The sequence below is a fragment of the Camelus dromedarius genome, chromosome 29, assembly GCF_036321535.1.
Source record: "Camelus dromedarius isolate mCamDro1 chromosome 29, mCamDro1.pat, whole genome shotgun sequence".
Taxonomy (NCBI): Eukaryota; Metazoa; Chordata; class Mammalia; order Artiodactyla; family Camelidae; genus Camelus; species Camelus dromedarius.
In genome coordinates, this window is record NC_087464.1 from 7667342 (window position 1) to 7690804 (window position 23463).

Here is a 23463-nt window from a genome sequence, read left to right on the forward strand (position 1 = left end):
CTGAGCTGCCGAGGGCAGGCGGGCCGGAGTTTGGCAGGATGTGCTGCGGCGGGGCCGTCGGGTGCGGGGCAGGTACAGGTGGGGAGCAGTGGATTTGCTTTCCATGTGAACATTAAGGTGGGACTCAAGATTCTTCTGGATTTCAATAGGTAGAAGGTAGGCTACCATTAATACCTCAAGACCAATGCAGGAATTTTACAGACGTGCTTTTCAGGGCAGGTTTGGCCTCATTGGAAAGGCTCCCAGAGGAATTGCTGGGCTGTCTCTGTGTCCCTGCAGAAGACTCCCGGGTCGGCCACCTTCCCGTGCACCAGACCCCCAGTGAGCACGGGCTTGGGCTGGACCCATCACAGTGGGGTGACTTACAGATGTGAGTCAGACGCCATATCAAGTGGGTACCAGGGAAATTGGCCTCAACAGCCATGAAAGCTCTGTTCACTAGGTCTGTCAGGGCTTCCATGGGTCAGAGGATAGGTGTGCTGGCCCCTCTGCTTAGTCTGAGGTGTTTGCGATCAAGATGTCAGCTGGAACCAAGATCTGAGGCTCGGGGGCCTCCTTCTCCCAGGCCCTTTCAGGTTGTCGGCAGGATTCAGCTCCTTGCGGCTGTTGGACTGAGGTTCCAGGTTGTTGCTGGCTCTCAGCTCCCTGTCTTTGCCACACCCCTCCTCTGTCAGCCTTCTCACAGCAAAGCAGCTTTCTTCTTCAAGGCCAGCAAGAGAATCTCTCTGCTGCCTTCGAAACTTTTTTACCTAATTAAGTCATATCCACCAAGAATAATCTCCCTTTTGATTACCTCAGAGGCAACTGATTAGAAACCTAATGAAGTAGTGAAATCCCATCGCATTCACAGGTCCCACCACTCAGGTAGCAGGAACCTGGGGACCGTCTTAGAATCTGACTACCACAGCATGGGAAACAGAAACTATTGTCCTATCAACAAACCCAGGTTTTTGTGTTTTCTAAAGCACCTTTAGTGTAGCTTCCAAGACTGAATCCCTAAGCCCCACGGAGGGGTGGTAGCTCATTCTCCTGGCTCAGACTGTGCTGCTGCAGGGCCTGCTGGGGAGGCTGGAGAGACTCGGGGCAGCACCCCGTGCTTCAGGAGCACATCAGCTGGGGGTCGGGCTCTAACTGCTGCATCTGCGTGCCCGTTCAGCCAAAGCCTGTTCTATCCCAGGGACAGCTTGCATGGAGTTAAGAAAAAGGCCTGGGAGTGCCAGAGGGAAGGGCACATCTTTGCATCAAACTCCATGTGGGTGTGGGTGTGTTGGGATGAGGGTACCCATTGGTCATCTGAGCTGAGCATGTGCCTGGACTAGGAAACCTGCATGTGTCCTGGACATGGGGCCCAGGATCAGGCGCCCATGACAGGAGGCTCCACTTCTCAGGGCAGTGCATGGGTGGGGCACTGGGTTTCCTGGAGCCCTCCCCAGCAGACTTCCCAGCGCTGCCTCTTCAGACTCCAGGACCTAAAGTTGGAAGAGACTCAAAAGGTCACTTAGTGCATTTTCTCGTTCCTCATGGAAATTCTCCCTCTCCCCGCCCGTATCAGGTTTTATATTGCAGTACAGCATTACCTGAAACCTGACAGTTTAAGAGAACTATAAGCATTTATTATCCCACAGAGTCCCTGAAGGTCGGGAGCCTAGGAGCAGCTTGGCCAGCGGGCTCTGGTCAGGGGTCTCTTGAGGGGTCGCAGTCTGGCTGCAGTCACCCGAAGGCTTGACTGGGGCTGGGATCCACTGCCAAGGTGGGGCACTCACGTGGCTGGGTGCCACGTGAGGCCTCTGTCTCTCTCTGCCACGCAGCTGGCTTCTAGAGCATGGCTCAGCAAGCCTTTTCTCTGGAAGGACAGAGAGTAAATATTTTCAGCACTGGGGCCCATTCGATCTCACCTGTAGCTACTCCCCTCTGCCACCGTCTTGCACAAGCAGCCCCAGACGTCATAGAAGCAAGTGCGGCTGTGCGCCAACCAGACTTTATTTGTGGGTACTGAGAATTGAATTGCATGTAATTTTCATTTTTTGTCACAAAGTAGTCTTCTTTGACTTCTTTTAACCATTTATAAATGTAGAAACCATTCTTAGCTCATAGGCCTGAGAAAATCAGATAGCAGGCCAGATGTGGTGCAGGGGCCCAGAGCTTGCCTACGCTGCCCAAGGGCCAATGATCCCAAGCAGAGCAGAGGCCTAGAAGTGTCATTCGTGGCCTAGGAGTCACACACCACAGAGTCCACCATCTCCCTGGGTTACACCCTATTCGACGTGAAAGGAGATTATATGGGGCCCGGGCACCAGGAAGTGGGGCCCACCGGGGTTTCAGAGGCCAGCTGCCACACCCACCCAGCTACTCTCCACTTTGAATAGTGTGGCCACTGCTTTTTTGTCAGCCCATCGTAAGAAAAATCGTCTCTCAGGGCAAAAATAGAAGCAATGGAGTATGAGAAGGGACCCCCACTGAATTTGCAGTGAAGTGCCCGGTGCCAGAAGAGAGGCCGTGCTGGAGTCGTCAGTGTCTTAGCAAGCTTAGAAACAGTCCGAGAAAGCAGGTGTGAGCTTTGTCTGTGTGGTTTGGGGGTGGAGGGAGGAGAGGCAAGGCTTTGCACTTCCTCTTTGACTTAGGTAAACACTTGTCTCTGAGAAATCTGTGGGACTCCTGAAGTTGATCCGCCCCCAGGTGACTGGAGTTTTAATATTAATTTAATATGCCTGGGAAGCAGCCCCCTGCCCTGGGAAAGGCAGTGCACTTCCCGTTCCCAGCATAGAGTGACAAGGAAATTCACACGGAGAGGTTACTCTGCAATATTAAATGTGTAATCCAGGAGGCATTTCTGCTTTGCTATCCAGAACCCCCTTGGCAGATTTTCTCCCTCCAAAGAAAAGAACAAAATGAAAGGAGGCAAGTCGGTTTCATAGGGAGTGTCTGTGTTGTCCTTGTGGATTTATGGATGAGTTCAGTTAAGGAAGACGTGTTCTGGGAGAGCGGCTCTTTTATTACAGAAAATGAAAGAATGGACTCTCGTTTCTCCCAGAGGAGAGTCAGGTCCCTGAGCCCTTGGGAGTTGCCTTGGGAAAGCCCTGCTGGGTCTCCACGTGGGAGAGAAGCCACTTCAGTTGTGTGGCTCCGGGGGTGTGAACAGCACCCGGAGGGCGACATGAGGCAGGGCGGCTGGTGGACCTCAGCTCGGCACCAGGAAGACGCTGCAGGCCCTCGGCAGGGCCTCTGGGCAGAGCCGGGCCCCCCGGAGCAGCTGACAGTCCCGACGCCCTCAGTGGCACAAGATGTGGGGGCTTTTGGAGCAAAGGCTGCACGGTCCCCGCCGTGCAGTGTCCAGGCCTCCGGGTCCCAGCACCCGGGGTCAGTGTGAGTTGAGCAAGCGGGGCAGACAGATTCGACTTGTGGTTCGCCGGTGGGTCTGTATTTTAAATTGACAACAAGGTGTGTTCTTACCTTTCTCCTGGGCTCAGGTCTCCATACTTAGGCCACAAATATCCTTGAGCCCGTCTGAGCGTGCGCTGATGGCTGCCGGCTCAGAGACGGGGCTGTGGGGAGCCGTCCCAGCTCTCAACACGTCCAGGGACGAGCAAGACTGGACCCTGCTGCTGTGGGGCTCAGGCGAGAGCAGGGGTGTGTGCCCAGCACGACCCTTCGGCCAAGAGCCGTATTCTCTGCGGATACGGCTTCCACAGCATCACAGGTCAGTGCCCCACTTGCCAGGGAAGTCCTCAGTGTCTGATGTTCAGAAAGGAATTTAAACTTAGCCCAGAGAGTCCTCAACTCACGAGTGAGTCTGAAACATGGTGATGGGTGGTTTTCCACTTTTCAGACGTGGCTTTCCCTGTTGCTGATGAAAGGCCCCACATGCTGGGAACCCTGTGCTGGTTTAGGGGGACGTGAGTAGGATCCACACTGTCAGGAACAGCCCCTCCTTCCCAGCCAGCCTGTGGTGGGCTTGCCTATGGCCCATGGGCCCCGCCTTTGATCTCTGCCCTGAAACAGTAGCCTGGGGTGAGCAATCCGGCAGGCCCCGTCCCCCTGCCGCTCCTGGCTGAGAAGTGGTCACAAGACAGTCCTGGCGGTTGGGTGTGCCGAGCCCCGCAGGTCCTTTCTGGAATGTGGTCTCTTTGTTGTGACAGTCATCACGTGGACTTGGCTGACTCGGGTGCCAGGCTGCCGTAGGCATCCTGGACTGTGGTCGCAACCAGCCCACAAGCATCAGGGCCAAGGGTGGAGTGGGGACAGTGAGCAGGATGAGGAAGGGAAGCACGGCTGTCCCTGGGTTGTCACACCCCTGACCGTCACCCGGCCTCCTGGGGCCACCCTTTGGTCTCGTCCCTGTCCCAGGTGAAGGGCGTGCGGTGGGGATGGGTTCAGTAAAGGACAGCCCCAGCTCACAGAGCTGTAAAAAAATGTGTTTTTAAAGAGGAGTTTTATCAGCTCATAAATCCTTCTAGAGTCTACTGGAAAGTTTTCTTGTGGAGATAGTGTAAACAAGGCTTTGAATCCCACAGAGTAAAAAGACTTCCTTTTATGGGCAGCACTGGAAGGGCTGTGACTCTGGAATGGTTTACAAGTGGTGTCACGGGGCTCGTTTGTGCTCACGTCACTCAGTCCCTCCCCTGCTGGTGGCACCTTCTCGGCCACAGGGGCTGGGAGCCAGGGGCGTCACGTGTCCTTGGCTCTGACCATGCTTCTATTCAGGGAGAAGCCAGCTAGAGAGGAAATCGCAGCCAGGCCATGGAGAGGGATTTCGTGTATTTATGACTCTTTTTAATTTTTATTTTTTGGGGGTCCTTTTTCTTAGGAAGTAATGGAGGTGGGGCATGGAAGGAGGCCTGTTTGCCCTCTGACCCAAGGAAAAGCTGCCGGTTTATCCCTGCGGAGCCCCCTGCATCTCCACAGCTGCCGGGCGGGCGGCCCGGAGAGGGAGGGTCTGCTGGCAGGGCCCCGGTTTCTCTTATTTAGGTTAAGAGAAGATTCCTCTTTCTGGGGTATGTGGCGTTCAGTGTCACCACAGCTTTCACAGAGAACTCCATCCCTGCTCCACTCTCATGATTTGGGGACCTTGGACAAATTATTTAATCTCTTGGTCCTTCCGCTTCCTCGTCCACAAAATGGGACATACCATGCCCCACACCTTCCCAGACTCGTGAAGGGGAAAGCAGTTTACCCCATAAAACTTCCAGGAGTGCTAATGAACTGCCATGCAGGCGGGGTTGTGACCTACTGGAGGTGGTTTAGTTGGAAGCGAAAAAACTAGTCAGTTTTCATGTTTCGTCTAATTCTTTCTCCTCTTGAGCAGGGGTGGCAAACTTTTTCTGCAAAGGGCTGCACGGTAACTATTTTGGGCTCATAGGCCAATCTCAACGACTCAATTCATAGTTGTGGTTTGAAGGCAGCCCCAGACCATATGTAAACGAGTAGGTGTTTCTGTTCCAATAAAACGTGACTTACAAAAGCAGGCGGCAGGCCTCTCTCCCACTGTCACCCTCCCTCAAGGTCACATCCTCTTCCATCTGACTTGACCTGGTGCCTTCTCCCCCGCGTCTCTCAAGGGAGCTGGTGGGGGAGCTTCCCCGGGCCCCACGGGCTCTCTCTCCGTGAACTTTTCCTGGGGCCAGACTTAGGCCGGTGGTCGGTCTGTCAAGTGTCAGCCTGACAGAGGCCCGAAGCCAGTTTGGGGTGCTTGGAGCTTCCTAGAGGTGGGAAGTTCCATTTGGCCACTTATACTGAAAAGCACCTCATTAGCCAGAAGTTTTAAAACAAAACACAGGATGGAATTTTCTGGAGAACAGAAGTGGAAGGGAAGGGAAACCCACTCAGAACTCGCTCTGGCCTGGACATCTGTGCATCCACCCTCCCTCTGGCCCCCAAGGTCTGCTCAGCTGGACCCCCGCAGCACCCCTTCCTGGGTCGGGCGGCACCATCCTGCCTTTCTCTTCCCGTGTGCAGCTCCTGCCCTCAGGGGCTCAGGCCCACTGGCCGGGCCGCTCCCTGTGGCCATGTGACCCTGAGGACTTCCCTGCAGCAGCAGCCCAGGTGCCCTCCCTGCCTGTCCCAGGCCTGTGCAGGGACCCTGGCACGGGGCTCTCCCTGCTGGCTTGTTGGCATCTGGCTCAGGTCCTCACTGGCTCCCAGGCTGGCTCTGCCACGACCGGGCACACAGCGAGCAGCCTGAGCCCCAGCACCAGGGGTGGGGGGGTGGCGCACGTCCCTTATGTCTTGCAGCTGTACCCTCACCCCGCCAGCCCTCGGTTCTCTGCCAGTGGTCCCCCACCACCGGGGGAAGCTGAGAAACAGTACAGGTGGAATTAAGAGAGAGATCACTGTGGGGAAAGCTGTGATCACTCCTTGACCTTATGAGTGAGAGACTGGAGGTTTCTTGCATTCTAACTCTGGAAATAATGTTTAATCAGTGGCTGCAAGAGATGCTTTCAAAACGAATTCCTGTAATAAGGAGTCTGTGTGAACCGGCTCGTGTCCTTGTCTTCTCAGGCAGTGGGAGTTTGGGTTCTGTATCGTGGAGGGTCCTGGGTCCGGGTGAAGTGAATGCAGCCATGGGACGTAAGTCAGGAGAAGCTGAGGGCTGCTTGCACTGTCAAGACAGCCGGAGGCCCAGAGAGGCAGCAGGACTGTTTTTGGCACCCAATATCCTCACGCAGGTCGGGAAGCCATGGTGGCCCCCGAGGCTGCTGGGCCACGTCCTCCCTTCCAGCGTGGGCCCGTCTGCCTGTCTCCCCACAGGTTTGAGCTGATGCGCATGTGCTGGCAGTACAACCCCAAGATGAGGCCCTCCTTCCTGGAGATCATCAGCAGCATCAAGGACGAGATGGAGCCCGGCTTCCGGGAGGTGTCCTTCTACTACAGTGAGGAGAACAAGCCGCCCGAACCCGAGGAGCTGGACCTGGAGCCGGAGAACATGGAGAGCGTCCCCCTGGACCCCTCGGCCTCCTCGTCCTCCCTGCCGCTGCCCGACAGACACTCAGGACACAAGGCCGAGAACGGCCCCGGCCCCGGCGTGCTGGTCCTGCGAGCCAGCTTCGATGAGAGACAGCCTTACGCGCACATGAACGGGGGCCGCAAGAACGAACGGGCCCTGCCTCTGCCCCAGTCTTCGACCTGCTGATCCTGGAGCCGAGTCCCGGGCAAACAGTAACGCGCGCAGGCTCGGCGGCGGGTGGGGGGAGCGTGCTAACAATCTATCCGCAGCCTCCTGTACCTCAGTGGATCTTCAGAACTGCCATTGCTGCCCACGGGAGACGGCTTCTCTGCAGTAAACACATTTGGGATGTTCCTTTTTTCAATATGCAAGCAGCTTTTTATTTCCCTACCCAAACCCTTAACTGACACGGGCCTTTAAGAACCTTAAGGACAACACTTAATAGCAACCGTCGCCCTGAGAATCGGGTCTCCTCACTCTCTCCCTGTCTCTCCTCCTCCTCCCTCTCATCTCTGTCTCTGTCTCTGTCCTTTCTCTCTCTTTCTGCTTCGTGATGGAAACACATTGGCCGCAAGCCCAGCCAGGACACCCTTTTCTATTGGGTGGCCCCACGTGGCCCCTGAACACACCTGCCGGTCACCTTAGGTCTTTATAAAAAAACATGTTGAGACGGAATTTTTTAACTGTATCTTTAACTTTTTAGGGACATAGGAAATTTAAAAAGGGCCATCATCCAAGGTCGGTACCGTGTTAACGCTGCCAAATTCTGCCCAAACCCTGAACTCCCTCCCCCGCCGTCCCCGCGCTGCTTCCTTGTTCCCGGAGGCCCCGGGTGAGCCCGGCAGCCCGGTGCGCGCTAAGGGCCACGCCGGTGATGCCCTCCGTCCGGCCGTCCCCGGTGTCCCTTCCAACTCTCACGTTCACACAGCTCTAATTGCTTTTGACTAGGTTATTATTTGGGGGAACTGGACAGAATGAGACTTTCTCTCAGTGAAGATGGGGGAGAAGCTGAATCAGCTTCCCTGACCCTCTTTGCGTACCCCCACCTTCCAGCCCCCAGGAAATCTGGAGAAAACAGGCCCTGTTGGGAACCTGGAAGACAGGCTTTGAGTAAAGGTCGTCCGCGTGCCAGTCTCCTGTCCTCGCCCCAGCTCCCCCACCCGGCCCCCAAGGACACTGATGGGAAGGGGTTTCCAGGGACTCAGCCCAACTGTTTATGCAGGTTTGCAAGGAAAGAAATTCAAACACCACAACCACAGTCCGAAGAAAAGCAGTAAATGGATTCAAGCATTCTAAGCTTTGTTGACATTTTCTCTGTTACTAGGACTTCTTCATGGGTCTTACAGTTCTATGTTAGACCATGAAACATTTGCATACACATCGTCTTTAATGTCACTTTTATAACTTTTTTACGGTTCAGATATTCATCTATACGTCTGTACAGAAAAAAAAAGCTGCTATTTTTTTTGTTCTTTTATCTTTGTGGATTTAATCTATGAAAACCTTCAGGTCTACCCTTCTTCCCTCTCTGCTCACTCCAAGAAACTTCTTATGCTTTGTACTAGAGTGCGTGACTTTCTTCCTCTTTTCCCAGTAATTGATACTTCTATAACATAATTTGCCATGAACTGTTTGATGCCTTTTTATAAAGACACGCCCCCTCCCTGGCCCCTGCCCCGTCAGTTCTGTCCTCCCCGTAGGCTCTGTGGGCACGAGGCTGGTGGGGGAGGAGGCAGGGAGGGGGCCGCACGGGCTCCCCTCAGCCTGCTCTCCCGCAGCGTCTGAGTCTGTTACAGTGCAAGACATGATACAAACTCAGGTCAGAAAAAAAAAAAAGGTTAAATATTTCGCACATCCTTGTTCAGTGTTTATATTCACCATTGTTGGAAAGTCTCACCTTCTCTTTCCCTTGCCTTTGTTTTTGGTTGTGACACACATATCTCTATTTTTTTAATTCTTGGGTACAACAGCAGTTTTAACTGCATACACTAGGCATTTGGATTACTATTTTTTTCAATGGCTGTCTAACCCTTCCATCCCATGGAAAACGCTGCTGAGTCCAGGGGTGCAGCGGCCCGTCTGCGGCCTCCCGCCACCACCCTCCAGACCCACCTACCTGTCTTTAGAAGCAGACTCCCCGGGCACCCTGGCACCGGCTGGGAGTTGGGTGCAGGGGCAGCACCCTCGGGGTGCCAGCCAGCCCGCTGCCAGGTGGGGACAGCGCAGGCGCCGCGTGGCTGAGGGGCCGCGAGCCTCGGCGCTGGCATGCCTTTCCTTGGCCAGGAGTCCCAGTCCTCGGGCCTGGGGGTCTTGTTTTGTTTAGTTTTTAGCACTTCTCACAGAGCGATGACAGCACAAGAGTTGCTTCTGGGATGGAAATGTTTAAATTATGAGTAAGAACAAAGCTACAATATGATGATTGCTAGTTGTGACTGGAGATTAAACACAAAAAAGAAAGTTTGTAGTGCTTTTTTGCTTGTCAGTAGTTTCAGTCCCACTCTTTTCTCTAGCCTGTCCCATAGTTGTTCCCTTGGGAAAAAGAAAAAAAAAAAGAAAAAGAAAAAATTAATTAAGAAGGTATTTTATGTAGGAGTGTTCTTTTAATTTATTTTGTGATACCAGTTTCAGTCACTGTAGAGAAGCCCCATTATGAATTTAAATACTGAGAAAAGGGTTGTTTGTGTGTGTGTGTGTGTGTGTGTGTGTGTGTGTAGTAAGACGGGACAGTTTTTGGCTTTTTGTTTTTTTTCCAAACATCTACCTCACTCTTATTTTGTATATGTGTATATATAAAAAGGATACATCTCACATCTCTCAGCACCTGACAATATGCCGTTGATACTGGTGACCTCGTCCACACCACAGCCGCACACACCAGGTGGCGCAGGAGAGGCCAGGCTGTATTCCAGGCTCAGAGCGACACTAGCTCCCCCTGCCCCGACTCGTTCCTAACAGCTCCCCGTTTCTGCGACGTCTCAACTTGCGTCGCTTCTGTCCTTCTCTGACTCGGTTTCCCAAGAGGCGGGGAGGGCCCAGGCTGCTGGGCTCTGCAACCACCGACCTTGTGTGCAGGCTTCCCGGGCACCAGGTGGGGAAGCGTCTCCGGGAGCCCCTGTCGCCCCTGCGGTCACCTGCAGGTGTGGGGCTCGGCTCCCGCTGACTCAGCCCCAGGCTGACCCGACGGCCAGTCCCACGTAGAATGTACTGAGAAGGACCCCTCCTCCCCCTCCAGACTGTGCTCTCAACCTCACCCTCACCTCCTCCCCAGGGGAAGACAAAGATGAACCAAACCCCCGGGCTGGAGGGGGCCAGCGGCGGGCCGAGCCCCTGTCCCTCTCCCGCTGGCTGCTGCTCTCACAGGCACTGGCATCTTTTCTGGGAAACGCGGTGGGGTCCTCCCCCAGTGTGGCGGGCTCCTCCACAGCCCCAGGACTGCAGTTAAGCTCAGGAGCTTCCTCCCTCCTGCTAGAACACTCCTCGCCCCTCCCACGTCCCCTGGGACCATAAGGGCACTGAGAAAGTGTTTGATCAGGGTTTCCCGCTGCCACACTGCAGGTGACCCCTAGGAATAGTGGCCTCTCCTTGCTTTTGCACACCCCTCCCGGTTTCCACAACTGGATTTCTACAGTTCATTCAGCTGGTTATAAGGGTTTTGTTGAAACTGTCCGAGTTGTTGGTGTCACTTCATTTTTGTTCTATGTAGGTGGTTTTCCTTTGAGTAGAACGAAAACACTAACAGTGTAGTGCCCATCATAACGAATGCTTCAGAAACACTTAAATAAAAGAGAGAATTCTGCTTGCGTGACGGTGCAGTCATTTTACTGGACCAGACCACCCACCATGACTCTACCAAGGCATCAGCTCTCCACAGTCCTGGCCTAGTTTTGCGCTGATTTCCCCACCTCTTCTTGGTTTCCTCCTCTGTATGCTCCACACAATTTACTCGAGCTGAGTGCGGCGCTCTCCACGCAGCCCTCTTCTGACAGCAGCTCCCACTGCTTGAAGTGACGTGAACCACTGAGGCACATCACTGAACTGACGTGAGCATCAAAACGTACCACACACAGCCCTGCCCTGGGGCAGCAGGCCTGCTGCCTTCTGGACACGCTGTGGCACTTGCGCTGGGTGAGACCCAGACCACCCCAGGTGTCCTGCACGGGATGTCCTGCTGTTTGACACAGCTGGAATGAGCTTCCTCCTTGGAAGCGAGAAGACCGTGTTCGTGGCTGGACAGTGGCCTCTCCTTCCAGCCTGTTTCTTAGGACTTGGGACATTTCAATGGTAGAAATGTGGTTATTGTGGAACTACCCGATGCTGAAATGCTTGGCGTGAAGTGGTGCTTTTCGGTTGGGATGAGAGATGTACAAGCCAAGTTTGATGCCAGATTCTAGGCCAGTGTGTTCCACCCAAGCCTCTTTCTCAGCAGCCTGCCTCCGCCGGCAGGTGGCCAGACGGGATGCAGGCGGCTGGTACGGCAAGGTCGCACTAGCTCACATCAGTGAGAAGGCTAGGATGCTTGGTCCAAGGTCCTCAGCTGTCACTGTTGGGTCCTCTGGCCAGTGTCAAAGGCAACTCCTTTCCAAAACACAGGCACCCTCCAGTTGGCTGTAAATCTCTATGGTATGCCTCGGCCCATTCCGGCAGTCCCAGTAATGCATTTAAGGTTTGGGGTTTGTTCTTTTGTTAATGTTACTTTTGTTTGTCGGCTTTTTATTTCCTGGGCTAAGCGGCGTTGGGAGATATGGACCAGAGATCCACTCTTTGAGAACCAGTGATGAAAATCAAACTGTCTTACTCCACTCTGACATAGCTGGTGGTACAAACGAGAACAAGAGACGATGCTGTTTAGATTGAACCTCTGTTGCCAGAGATGCTGAAGATACAGACCTGGGACAGGCCAGAGGGTTTCACTTTTGGCTTCCAGCTTAGATGACTGGCTGGAGGAAAGCATTTAAAGGAAAAGCAGATGAACACCCCTTGATGGTGGAATGACGAGGCAGGGGGAAACCCCTGTAACAGGGATCGTGAAGGACACGGAAAGGAGTCACGAGCAGAAGGTTCAGGGCTTGGAAGAAGTGTGGGCTGTGTTTGGAACTGGATGGTTTCTGAAGGCTCTACAGTCACCCGTGGGCATTTGGTTTCAACCAATCAGCCTAACATCCTACTGTGGAAACTGTGGCTGCCGAGTTCAGTCAAATTGTTCAAGAACGCAAACTGCACCGCAGACGTCAGGTGTCGGTTCTGGGGCATGACTTTAGGGCTTCGTTGTATTTCGTTTATGCGAGAACGTGTCGCTCACGCATCTGTGTGTCCCCGTTTGTGTGTGTCCGCATCTTTCTGGTAAACATCATTTTAGTCACTCATTAGCGTTTTCAATAGGGCTCTTAAGTCCAGTAGATTACGGGTAGTCAGTTGACGAAGATCTGGTTTACAAGAACTAATTAAATGTTTCATTGCATTTTTGTAAGGACATAGAATAATTTTATAAAATGTTTGTAGTTTATAATTGCCGAAAATAATTTAAAGACACTTTTTTTCCTCTGTGTGTGCAAATGTGTTTGTGATCCATTTTTTTAGGACACTCGTTTACTAGCTAGCTTTACAATATGCCAAAAAAGGATTTTTCCCTGACCCAAGCCGTGGTTCCCCCTCTTCCCCGCCAAGCTTTGTGCCCTAGTTTATAACAAAGGAATGATGATGATTTAAGAAGTAGTTCTGTATCTTCAGTATCTTGGTCTTCCAGAACCCTCTGGGTGGGAAGGGGATCATCTTTTACTGGTCATTTCCCTTTGGAGTGTAGCTACTTTAACAGACTGAAAGAACCTCATTGGCCAAGGAAACAGCAGAGGTGTTGCGGCCCACGGTGTCCATGGCACCATCAGCATCTGGCTTGGCTGGGTTGGCAGTTGTGCTGTTAGACGCAATGCCTTGGGATGGAGGGACACCACTGCCCAGCTGATGGTTTGCACAATGATCACAGCGTACAGACTTACCATACAAATGATGATCATTCTGGTGCACGCAGGCCGTTTGCTTACATGCCTCATATAATTAACACTTTGTTATAACAGGAAGAGACCCTATTTATTTTTATTTAAGGCAGAACACCAATGATCGATATTTTTCAATTCCAAACAAATTCTTTTTAATAAAAACTATACACACGCAAGCTTTTTTTTTTTTTTTTTTTTTGTAAGTTTGACTCCATTCCTTCTGGCTCCCAATGGATTATTGGCTAGGTCTACACAACTCCACAAAATCTCCATCATTGGAAACATCTGGATGTTTTGCATTACATGGGAGAAAGGTCCAGAAACAATTTGGGTTTTGTTTGCAACTTTTCATTTAGATGTCTGGCATTGCAGAGACACCGTCACAGGTGGAACAGATGCTTGGCAAAAACACCTGTCTGTTTTCTAAGCCAGTGAGGTTGAGGTGAGAGGTTTGCCAGAGTTTGTCTACCTCTGGGACAAAAAAAAAAAAAAAAAAAATCAAACCAGAAGGCGCGATGGAATGGATGCATCGCAAATAATGCATTTTCTGAGTTTTCTTGTTTTCAAAAAATGTTTTTAAAAAAAAAAGTAAAAAAAAAAAAAGGTAATAACATGGCCAATTTGTTACATAAAATGACTTTCTGTGTATAAATTATTCCTAAAAAAATTCCTCTGTTTATATAAAAAAAAATCAGTAGATGAAAAAAATTTCAAAATGTTTTTGTATATTCTGTTGTAAGAATTTATTCCTGTTATTGCGATATACTCTGGATTCTTTACATTATGAAAAAAAAGGAACTTTGTCTATTTTGAATGGCTGAAGCTAAGGCAACTTTAGTTTCTCTTACTCTGCTTTTTTCTAGTAGTTAAAGTACTACATGGTTTAAGTTAAATAAAAGAATTCTGTATGCATTTTTGGTCTCTGATTTTGCCCCTCCCCGCCCCTTCTGGAAGACTCACCATGCTTCTGAGGCGGGGAAGCCGAGCTACGTGTGGCGTGTGTGTTCACATGTGTCGCTGGGAGGTGTCGTGTGTGAAGGCTTCACTTTATTTCTGACAGCTAGATCTCCGTATGCAAATTGCTGGTGAACAGGGAAGCTATTCTGTTTCTCCATTAAATCAGCTAGAAGAAAATTTGAATACATAAAAATATAGAAATCTGTACTTCATTTTTGACTGATCTGTAGACTTTTCCTAGACCTTCCACTGACAAAAGTCAGGCCAAGGCAGGTTTGATCTGGGGGACTCCGGGGCAAAGGACTTAAAAGTCTTCACATTTTCATGTCCTTGCTGGTCCCTCACAGCCAGCCTGCCTACTCAGAGGGCGCCAGTGAGGGCCACAGAGGTACCTGGGGATGCAGGTCGCCTGCGGGGAAGAATGTCACTCCCCAGCCAATGAGTATGGCCCGCCCCAGGGACTCTCCAATCTGGCATCGCCATCATTTGCCATGGGAAATGGTTATGGCAGGAGACGTGAATACATGTTCAAAGGAAACAAACTGTAAATGTTCTAGAATCCAACCTTACACACATCAGGAGGACAAGCTGATCATTCACTAAACTTTGATCATGGGAAATTATACTCTCGTAACAAAATCAGGTTTCTGGCCAAAGGGCCACAGAGCAAGGTGTGGGCAGTAGAAGCGACAGGTCACACTCACTTAAGACCTCTGAGTCTCATAAATATTTGGAACTAAAAACAAAAGACCTTTCTAAAAGAGGGGACTCTCAAGGTTGGCGTTGCCCCAGGGTTTCTGCTTACCACTGTTAGAGTTCCTGGCACTCCGGGGACCTCACTAGGTGACCGATGACTAGCGGCAGGCACATTGCCCAGGCTCGGGTGGGTGTCTGGGCCCTGGCGGGGCGGACGCAGGCGGCTGGTGGGATCCCCACACTCCCAGCGGGTGGATGCTGTGCTTCCAGGCAGCAGGGTGCAGTCTGCACCTGTCCTCCATCAGAGGAGCAGTGATTTCTTCTGAGGATGAGGGTGCTGGGTCCTCGTAAGTGGGAGACCCTCTCCTCACCACGCCATTTCCCAAGACCACAATCCAGCAGGGCTGTTTCCATATCTACCCTCACGGGTCCAGCCACAAGCCCACCTTCAGTAAGTGTTCTCTCATCACTGACGGACTTTCACACCCACTCTCTCACCAGATCGTCACAACAACTCTGCAAAGGATGGATTTTTATTACTCTGGTTTGTAGATGAGCAAACATGCAGACGTGTCTAAGCTCCCCCAGCTGTTAAATGACCAGCCCAGGGCTCAGCCTTCTGAAGCTGTGTCAGCTTCCAAACTGAAACTCAGAACTGCTACGTATCAGCTGTAACTAAACAGACCAGGGTGTGCACCAGTAGGGGATGGCTGGCCACTTACAGCAGGAAGGGAACGGCCCTCTGGGGTGCTCCCTAAAGAATTTTGATGGCCACAGAAGTGAAATGACAGGGACATTCATCAAGAGGGAGCTCTGGGCCTCCCAACTGTTTGACATCTAAAAGTCTCATGCCAAGCCATACACATTTTACAATCTGAAATAACACTGGAGCTGGGTCCCAGAGATCCCCTGCTTGCTGGCATCCTGAGACAGGAGCTAAAACGAGGGGGGTCCAGGGCTCTGGGCAGCAGGTGTTTGCCTACAAACACAGAAGGCGCTCCACACTAACAGCCGTGCAGCCGGACCTGTGCTTGCTGGCCAGATCATCCCACCCTACTTGCTGCCTTTGATCTGCTACAGTAGGACTTTGATCTGTTTTATATCAAGTTAGCCAGTTTTATTTGCAAACAAGGTCCTGTGAAGGCTATTACAAACGCACAAGTGTGCTGGAGGGCTACCGGTAAAACAGGCTAGTTCCTTTGCCCAGTTCCTTTGTTATTAAGGTACAGATGCTGCTTCTTACAGTGAATGAATCTAGGCACTAAGTGATTTTTTTTTTAACAGAATTAAGTGGGAAATGATAGTTGTAAGCACACCAACATAACAAGAAATTTCCCAGAGCTAAACCAGCTTCAACCTCTTCCTCCAAAAAATAATGTTGCTAATGGGATTCCCACTGGAAATCTGCCCCCAGAACACATTGGACAAGTAAAACCTTGTTGTTAGCAGCTTGGCACAAAACCCAGCACAGTGTCATAAAGGTAAAACGGAAGATAAAAAGGGAGATTCTGTTTCTAAAAATGTAGGGGTAATACTGACTGTTGCAGAGAAGCTAAACCCAGCTCTTGACCTTTGCTTTAGGACCAAACGCTACCGGGGAATGGGAAGTGGTGCGGCTGCCAAGAAAAGCGCTCCAGTAGCTGATCAAAGCATGCGTGGAATTACCTTCTGATCCAGGAATTCTACTTTTAGGTATATTCACCAAGAAACTAAACCAGGATTCTAAGAGATATCTGCACACCAGTGTTCACAGGAGTAGTACTCACGATAACCAAAAGGTGGAAGCAACCCAGTGTCCATCAAAAGATGGATGAATAGACAAAATATGGTCAATACATAGAATGGAATTTACTTAGCCTTAAAGGAAGGAAATTCTGACACCTGTTACAACATGGATGAACCTGGAAGACAGTACGCTAAGTGAAATAAGCCAGTCACAAAAGGACAAACATTGTGATTCCATGTATATGAGGTCCCCAGAAGAGTCAACTTCAGAGATGGAGAGTAGAATAACCCAAGGGCCAGGGGAGGGCAGGGGAGATGCCGTTTAATGGGGGCAGAATTTCAGTTTGGGATGCTGAGAAAGTTCTGGAGATGGACGGTGGTGACAGTTGTACAACAGTGAATGTACATAATGCCACTGAACACTTAAAAATGGTTAAAATGGTATGTTTTATGTGTATTTTAACCACAATTTTTTTGTAAAGTAAAGAAAGAAAAAACAAAAAAACCCAAACACTAGAGACTCAGTGGCTCACTGCCCAGAGCACCCGGACGCACCAGTGTGGAGGCCAGTGTGGGGTGCCCGGGCTGCACCCCCATCTCCCGTGATCAGCTGGTACAGTCACCCCACCGTGCAGGGCTCTGCAGAACAGGTATGGGGTCTCAGCATCCTGGGCAGGATCACACAGGCCCACTGCATAGACTTTTAAGAGGGAAACAAAAAATCACCAGCATTTCATTTTATTGTCAGGAAAACCATAACTGAAGCTAGTTCATCCCCTGTGAAATGTCTGCCTTTCAGAGTGGTCTTCTTGCTTCTGACAATAAAATAACCCTTTGTGATTTCGTTGGGCTAATTCAAAACTTTTTTCCTCTGTGTAAACTGTTTTACAAGTAAGTTTTTAAAAGCCTCTCAAAGCACAGTTGAACTCTACACATGGGATTGAAACATTTAATTTTCTCTAAAGCAGCAGTCCCCCTATCAGTTCCCCTTGGCTGAAATCGCCCAGGCCGAGCTTCCCGTGAACCAGGCCCTGAGCCCGGGCTTTCTCGGTCTCCTCCAGCATTTCCTGGATGATGACTTGCAGGGCTTTTCCCAGCAGGCTGGCCGGGAGCCAACGAGATAATGGAGGGATGTGGATAAGCGCCGCGCACCCATTTCCATGATGCAAAGACAGGTAGTAGGTGTAATCGCAGACATACCTACAACCATACAGAACGCCAAGTTACTCCTTGGACCAGCCTCTAACCTCAGTGAAATGTAAGCAGAAGCAGCAATGCAGCAGCCCCAAAGCATGAGGGAGGACTGCCACCAAGGGAGACCTAGGTTTTGTTATTCTGCCTCGGAAAGAACATGCTGTTGGGAGTTAGCCGGGGAGAGAATGGCTCTTGGCCTCCTGGTCCCACGACCAGCAAACGCTCGAACCCCAGCAGGGACCAGATTTTCAATCAACTAACCCAAAACTCTTTTCCTCCACGAACCCTTCTCATTCACGTCTGCACTGAGTAATTCTATTGACAGGCCTGCTCCAGGTCTTTGCTCACCGCCTGCGAACCCCCCACCTTTAGCAGGAGTTAATGTAAATCTTTAAGTTAAAGGGTCCAGAGATAAGAAAACAGATGGAACCAGCTGGAACCAAGATGGTGTAAATCTAACCTCTAACAGACCCTGGGTCTCATCATATGCTGATTTTACTATATTAGCATATTAAATGACACACCTACCAGCATCCATGGCCAGACCCAAGGATCTGTACGGACCAATAAAGGATAAAAAGGGGGTGGCACCCCACTTCCTCAGAAAAAGCCCCGCCCCTTCCCCTGGCAAACTGATGCACATGCCTCCCCATCATTAGCCTCACTCCTCCTCCCTCTGTTTTTACTCTGTAAAATCAAATTCCTCTGGCCAGGTGGGCGAGAAGTTGATTTGTAAACTAAGTTCCACTTCTCCATTCTCTGGCCACTGAATAAAGCTTGTGCTGCATAGATCTCAGCTTCCCTTTCCTTATTCTCCTACTCCAAGGCTAACAGAAAAGAACCCTCCCCTCAGAGGCAGTGAGCCTCCACCAGGCTACTGCCAGAGCAGGGTCCATAGGTCTCAATTCAGTAAGTTTTCCCATTCATTCTTTGGAGGGAGGAGAAACTGCCTCCTGAGGGTCAGAGTTTGGAGAAATAAAGGTAAATTTAATCTTTATTGGGGGCTAAATCAGAACAGTCAACTCACAACTTTGGCGGCGATAAATAAAGCTAAAGCACCCACAAAACGTTAGTGGCTCTCAACACCTGCATTCACACCCCTTCTCCTCTGCCAGCCACCAAAGGCGGGTGAGCGGGAGGGGGCCTCGGAACCGCGACCTGGGCGGGAGCGAGCAACTGCGACTCCGGCGCCCCCCACCCCGCCCCGCAACCAAGCGCCAGGCTGAACAGCACAGGACGGCACATCCCAGGAGGAAGACGGGCCAGCGGCCACCGCAGCCCCTCCTCCTCCCCTCCGTGCCCAGGGACAGAACTCACCTGCCCGCGTCTCGGGAAAAAGCCACCTCCACGCCCTTGACCCTCGCGCGCCGGCTGACCGCCTTCATACTGACCCCCGACGCGATCACTTCCGGGCCATCCAGAAGGCACAGGCCGTGCTCCGGCCGGAAGCCCCGGATGTCGGCGTCCCGGTAGCCCCTGTTCTTGCCGCACTGTTCCAGAAAGATGGCCTTGGCGGCGGGGTCCACGCCCACGTGCACGGCGAGCTGTGTGAACACACGTGGAGGCAGGAGATTTGGCAAACTGAGGTCTGCTTTGCTCCCCAGGCGGTGCAGAGGGAGAGTTCTGGGGTGCAAGACACCTCAACCCCCCAAATGTGCCCGCACCACCCCCATCCCTGCTTGCTTCCCGTCATATGCTGGAAAGAAAAACATCGGGATAGAAATCCATGTGGCATCTAATTTAAATACCTTTATATTTAAAAATATTCTTCAGGGCAGTGTATTTATTCCCTTTTTTTTTTCCGTGGAGGTCTAGCTGGTATCTAAGGCTATCCCAGGATATTAGCCTTTCTGGGGAATCTTCCATCTCTTTTAGGAAACTCTGATGAAGTAAGTCAGTAACAGTCTAATAAAATATTGTTAGAATTTTTTGAGCTGATTATTTTTCCTCTTTGGAAAAGTAGCTGGTTGTTTTATCAAAACATTTGGGGTGTCGTCCTAACTGTCTTAACCTTTTGGTGGTGCACATTTTGTTCATCTCATCATCTGGGCTTTGTATCTGGAGGATATTTGTGTCAGTTTCCTATATAGCAACTCTGGATAAGCTTAAGCTGGGAGTGATGACAATGACCCCCTCCAGATGGGCCCCCTTCCCACCTCCCAGTGTGGGCCACTGTCCAACTGCTTTCCCAGGCAGAAGAGGTCCAGGCAGAAGAGGTCCTTGCCTCCTGGCCCATCTCACAACCCCCACCTGCCCTGCATGGGCCTGGCTGGGACGTAACCTAAGGGCCTCTCTGTTAGGTGGAAACTATCTTTGAGTCCTGGCTGGGAATAAAGCTTCTATTTCTTTTCCTCTTTCTCTTTCTTCAGAATCTTCTTCCAAGTTCTCTGCATTTCATCTTCAACTTTTACAAATAGACCCAGAACCTTACAAAATGGTCTGGGGATGTGGGGGCAGGGTGCACTTCAGTCATCAATCCTAGAAAAAAAGGCCCAGGGGTTCACAGGCTCTGGGTCTCCGCATCATCAGCCCCCCTCTCCACTCCCCAGCACCAGCCCCCTGGCCCTACTGCCTCCCCAGCTGTCATTTACTTGCGGTTGAAGATCTTCCCAGATTCTAATGACCCTCTTCTTCACCTCCCTGTAATCCACTGGCAGCTGAAGAATCCGCAGCTCCACCCCCAGGTCACTCCTCAGGCCCAGCTTGGAAAGCTCCTGTAGAAAGAAGCAGGTGGACTCACCCTGATGGAGGGCCAAGGGGAGTCCCTGAAAACCCAATACCTGGGGCCATCCAGTCCATTCCCAGGGGCCCTCTGTGGGCCTGGACCCTGCCTTCAAGGAGCTCACTCAGTGGCAAGGCACCAGCAGGGGCGGCCATGGTTCCTGCCCCATGCACCAGACCTGACATACCTGCTCCCATCAAGGCGCATGTACCCCAGAGGCATGTCTGACCCAGCCTGCGGGGTAGGATATAGTTCACAGAGGGTACACCGGAGTTCTAAGAGACAGATGGGATTGAGCCAGATGAAGAAGCTGAGGAAGGGCGTGCCAGACAGAGGGAGCTGCAGGGAGCATAAGACCTTGAGGCCTTTGGGAAAGGTGCTGTGACCTGGTGTGCTCAGGGAGGCAGAGCCTTCTTCCCTGTGTCCTGCACCTCCAAGGACAGGCTGTTTAGCACCCCTGGGCTCTCATCTGCACATGGACTGCCTATAGCACCCCCAGGCATTTTGATAAGTAGCCTGTGTATCAGGGACCATTGCGTGTCGGGGAAGCATGGGGCCAGAAGCTAGAAAAGCCTGTGGAAGCCAGACTGAGTGTTCAGTTAGAGGTTGGACTGTATCCTTGGGGCAACAGGGAGCCACTGAAGGATTGTGCACAAGGAACAAATGGGTTGGAGCCATCTCCTAAGAGGTGGAGGTGGGCTGGGAGCTATCATAGGGTTGATTTTGGACCTGCCCAGTTTGAAGTACCCAAAGGGAGCTGGTCCCTTGGCTCTGTGCGTCTGGAGCTCACAGAGAGGCTTTTGAGAAGAAAATGGCATGTCAGGACAGCAAAAGCCATGGGTTTAGATAAGACTTGAGAGAGAGAACAAGAGTGCAGGGAGAGGAGGGGACTGTGGAGAAAACCCAAGGTCAGGATTTCTCCTTTAAAGGGAGAAATGGCAGACAGCTTGGAGGGAAGAAAACCAGAAGGGTGAGATCTTCAGGGTGTGAATTTCACTGTCGGTAAAAGTTAAATCAGGAACCTGAACACTGTCTCCAAAAAGGCCAGGTCCTTTCCCTACTCCAGGAGCTGTTCTTGGCACCAAGATGGCTTTGAATTAGTGCCTCTGTTTTTCCTGACTCCCTCTCCTGGCATTTCAGGACATTCAGGAACATGCACCCTTGGCGAGAGAGTGCAGCCAGGGCTGTGAGGTCTGCCCAAAGGTTGCAGACGGGACAGACCAGGGCCCTGCCCTAGGCTTTGGAGGAGACAGGTGGGGATGATGTGCCCAGATGTGGGTCTGCCTGTGCTGCTCCCATCAAGGGGGAGGGTACTGGGGCCAATTTTTGGAGTCTCAGGTCTGTCCTCAACCAGCTCAGCCTTCCTGAGGGGCTTTGCTTCATCCTCCAGACACCCATTCAGAAGCCCTGGTTCCTCAACCAGCCCAAGCTTTGTTCTCTTCCAAAAGGAAATGCCAAGACTACATCCCCATTGGGGCCTTGAGGGAGAATTCATTTGTCTGACTCTGATGGTGGAGGGAGGAAAGGAGGGCCAGGATATGTGGGGCAGTGGCCTGGAGGACCGTGGAGGAAGCAGGCTGGGCTTCCAGGTGGACATCCCCAAAGCCAGACAGACCAAGAGGCTTCCAGGTCTTGTGACACAACCTTAGTCCCCTGTCCTGTGAATAAGTGAAGTTGGGCTCCAGTCTCTTTGGGATGCTTTTAGTAGGGGGTGGGGCTGGAAGGCATCATGCTGGGGTCATCTCTGGCTCTATCATGAGAGTGAGGGGACCTCAGCTTGGCTCAGGGCTGCTTCTCTGAACCCAAACATTTGTGAAGAACTAGTTTCTTCCACTAGGTGAAGTTCTCATGGGTTCTGGCTCTAAGCAAAGCCTGCAGAAGGGCCCCAGAAACCAAAAGGAGTTGCCTGAAAAATCTGCTCTCAGGGCTGAATCCCGAAGAGCTGCTCTAGTTGGTTGTCAGTGAGAATACTGATTAATTATGCTCAATAAGCTTCAAAGAAAGCAAAGCCCAAGGGACGGAGACGGCCTGGCAGCCAATCAGCCCGGCAGTGACTGGTGAACACCTCCTCTTCACATAAGAACGCAGGTCTCCTCCTGGGCTGGCAGGCACCTAAAGCCCAGACCCAGGCAGGCCACAGCCTGAGCCCCCTCCACACTACAGCTCTTTCCTTCCACCCCACCCAGAACAGTTGAGAGAGGAGAGGAGAGAGGAAGAGAGCCTCTGGACATCTTGTGTGTCTTCCAGCCGCTGCGTGGGTTGTGGGGCCGGGTTGGGGGAGCTTCTTGCATGAGTCTTCTGTGGCCGCTGTAACAATATAATAGACCGGGTGGCTTGGAACAGAAATGCATCGTCTCACAGTCTTGCAGGACAAAAGTCCAAAATCAAGGCGTCATCGGGGTCAACCTCCCTCTGAAACCTGTGGGAGAAGGATGCTCCCTTGCCTCTTCCAGCTTCTGGCAGCCCCCAACAGTCCATGGCTCATGGCAGCATGACTCCAGTCTTCCCCCATCTCTCCTTTGTTTGTGTCTGCCTCTGGGTCCAGATTCCCTGCTTTATAAGAACACTCAATACATGACACTCTAAAGCTAGGCTTTCCAGGAGGCTGATGGCATTACTTGTGCCAAAGTAGAAAGTGCAGGGAAGCCAAATGGTAGTTGTCCGTAGGCTTTCTAGAGCTATAGGTGTGGGATGGGCACTTGACATCAGACTTAACACTGCTGTGTGCTTTACTTTTCTGAAAGACAATGCAAGAGATTGAAAGGTCCCGCTTCTGCTTATCAGCTGTTCCCTTTCAAGTTTCCAATCTGGTGTTCAAACAGCCTTGACCTTACAATTCCTCCAATTCCTGGTCTGGGGTTGCAGTCCACACCCAGCCACCTTGACATTTCAGCACAGGAAGTAAGAATAGGCACTTCAGGTAGAATACAGAGAGATGTCACACCCTGCCTCAGATCAGCTCAGGATGCTTTTTGTCATCAAATAGATTAAGGGAAACTTGTAATATTCAGAGATTTGTGGGTGTCAGAATTGCAGATAAGGGACTGTGGACCAGGATAAACTTGAACTTGTTCACATAAAACTGAGGAATTATTCTCCAGCATCTTCCGGGCATATTTTCTCGTGCCCTCTTCCTCTTTTGCTCCCAGTTGTCCTGACAGGGAGAGCCAGCGACAGGGATTCTGCTAAGGTGCAGCCAGCTTCCTCTGGGAAGAGCTGCCCACTGCTGCCCACCC

At 51.5% G+C, this 23463-nt stretch overlaps 2 protein-coding genes across 5 annotated transcripts in view; one reads left to right on the top strand and one right to left on the bottom strand.

Moving 5' to 3' along the window:
• The window catches only part of IGF1R (insulin like growth factor 1 receptor), a 280329-nt gene extending 266893 nt beyond the window's left edge, over window positions 1-13436 (top strand). For all 3 annotated transcript variants that reach the window (XM_064480537.1, XM_064480538.1, XM_064480539.1), the window contains exon 21: window positions 6745-13436. In XM_064480537.1, the coding sequence (XP_064336607.1) occupies window positions 6745-7126 (382 nt within the window). In that variant the 3' untranslated portion in view covers window positions 7127-13436. The remainder of the gene's footprint in view (window positions 1-6744) is intronic.
• A 3597-nt stretch (window positions 13437-17033) lies between these two features.
• Window positions 17034-23463, bottom strand: part of PGPEP1L (pyroglutamyl-peptidase I like) — a 33092-nt gene continuing 26662 nt past the window's right edge. For both annotated transcript variants that reach the window (XM_064480540.1, XM_010985353.3), the window contains exons 3-5: window positions 20097-20219; window positions 18823-19049; window positions 17034-17511 (exon numbers count right to left, since the gene is read on the bottom strand). In XM_064480540.1, coding sequence (XP_064336610.1) covers window positions 17271-17511; window positions 18823-19049; window positions 20097-20219 — 591 coding nt within the window. In that variant the 3' untranslated portion in view covers window positions 17034-17270. The remainder of the gene's footprint in view (window positions 17512-18822; window positions 19050-20096; window positions 20220-23463) is intronic.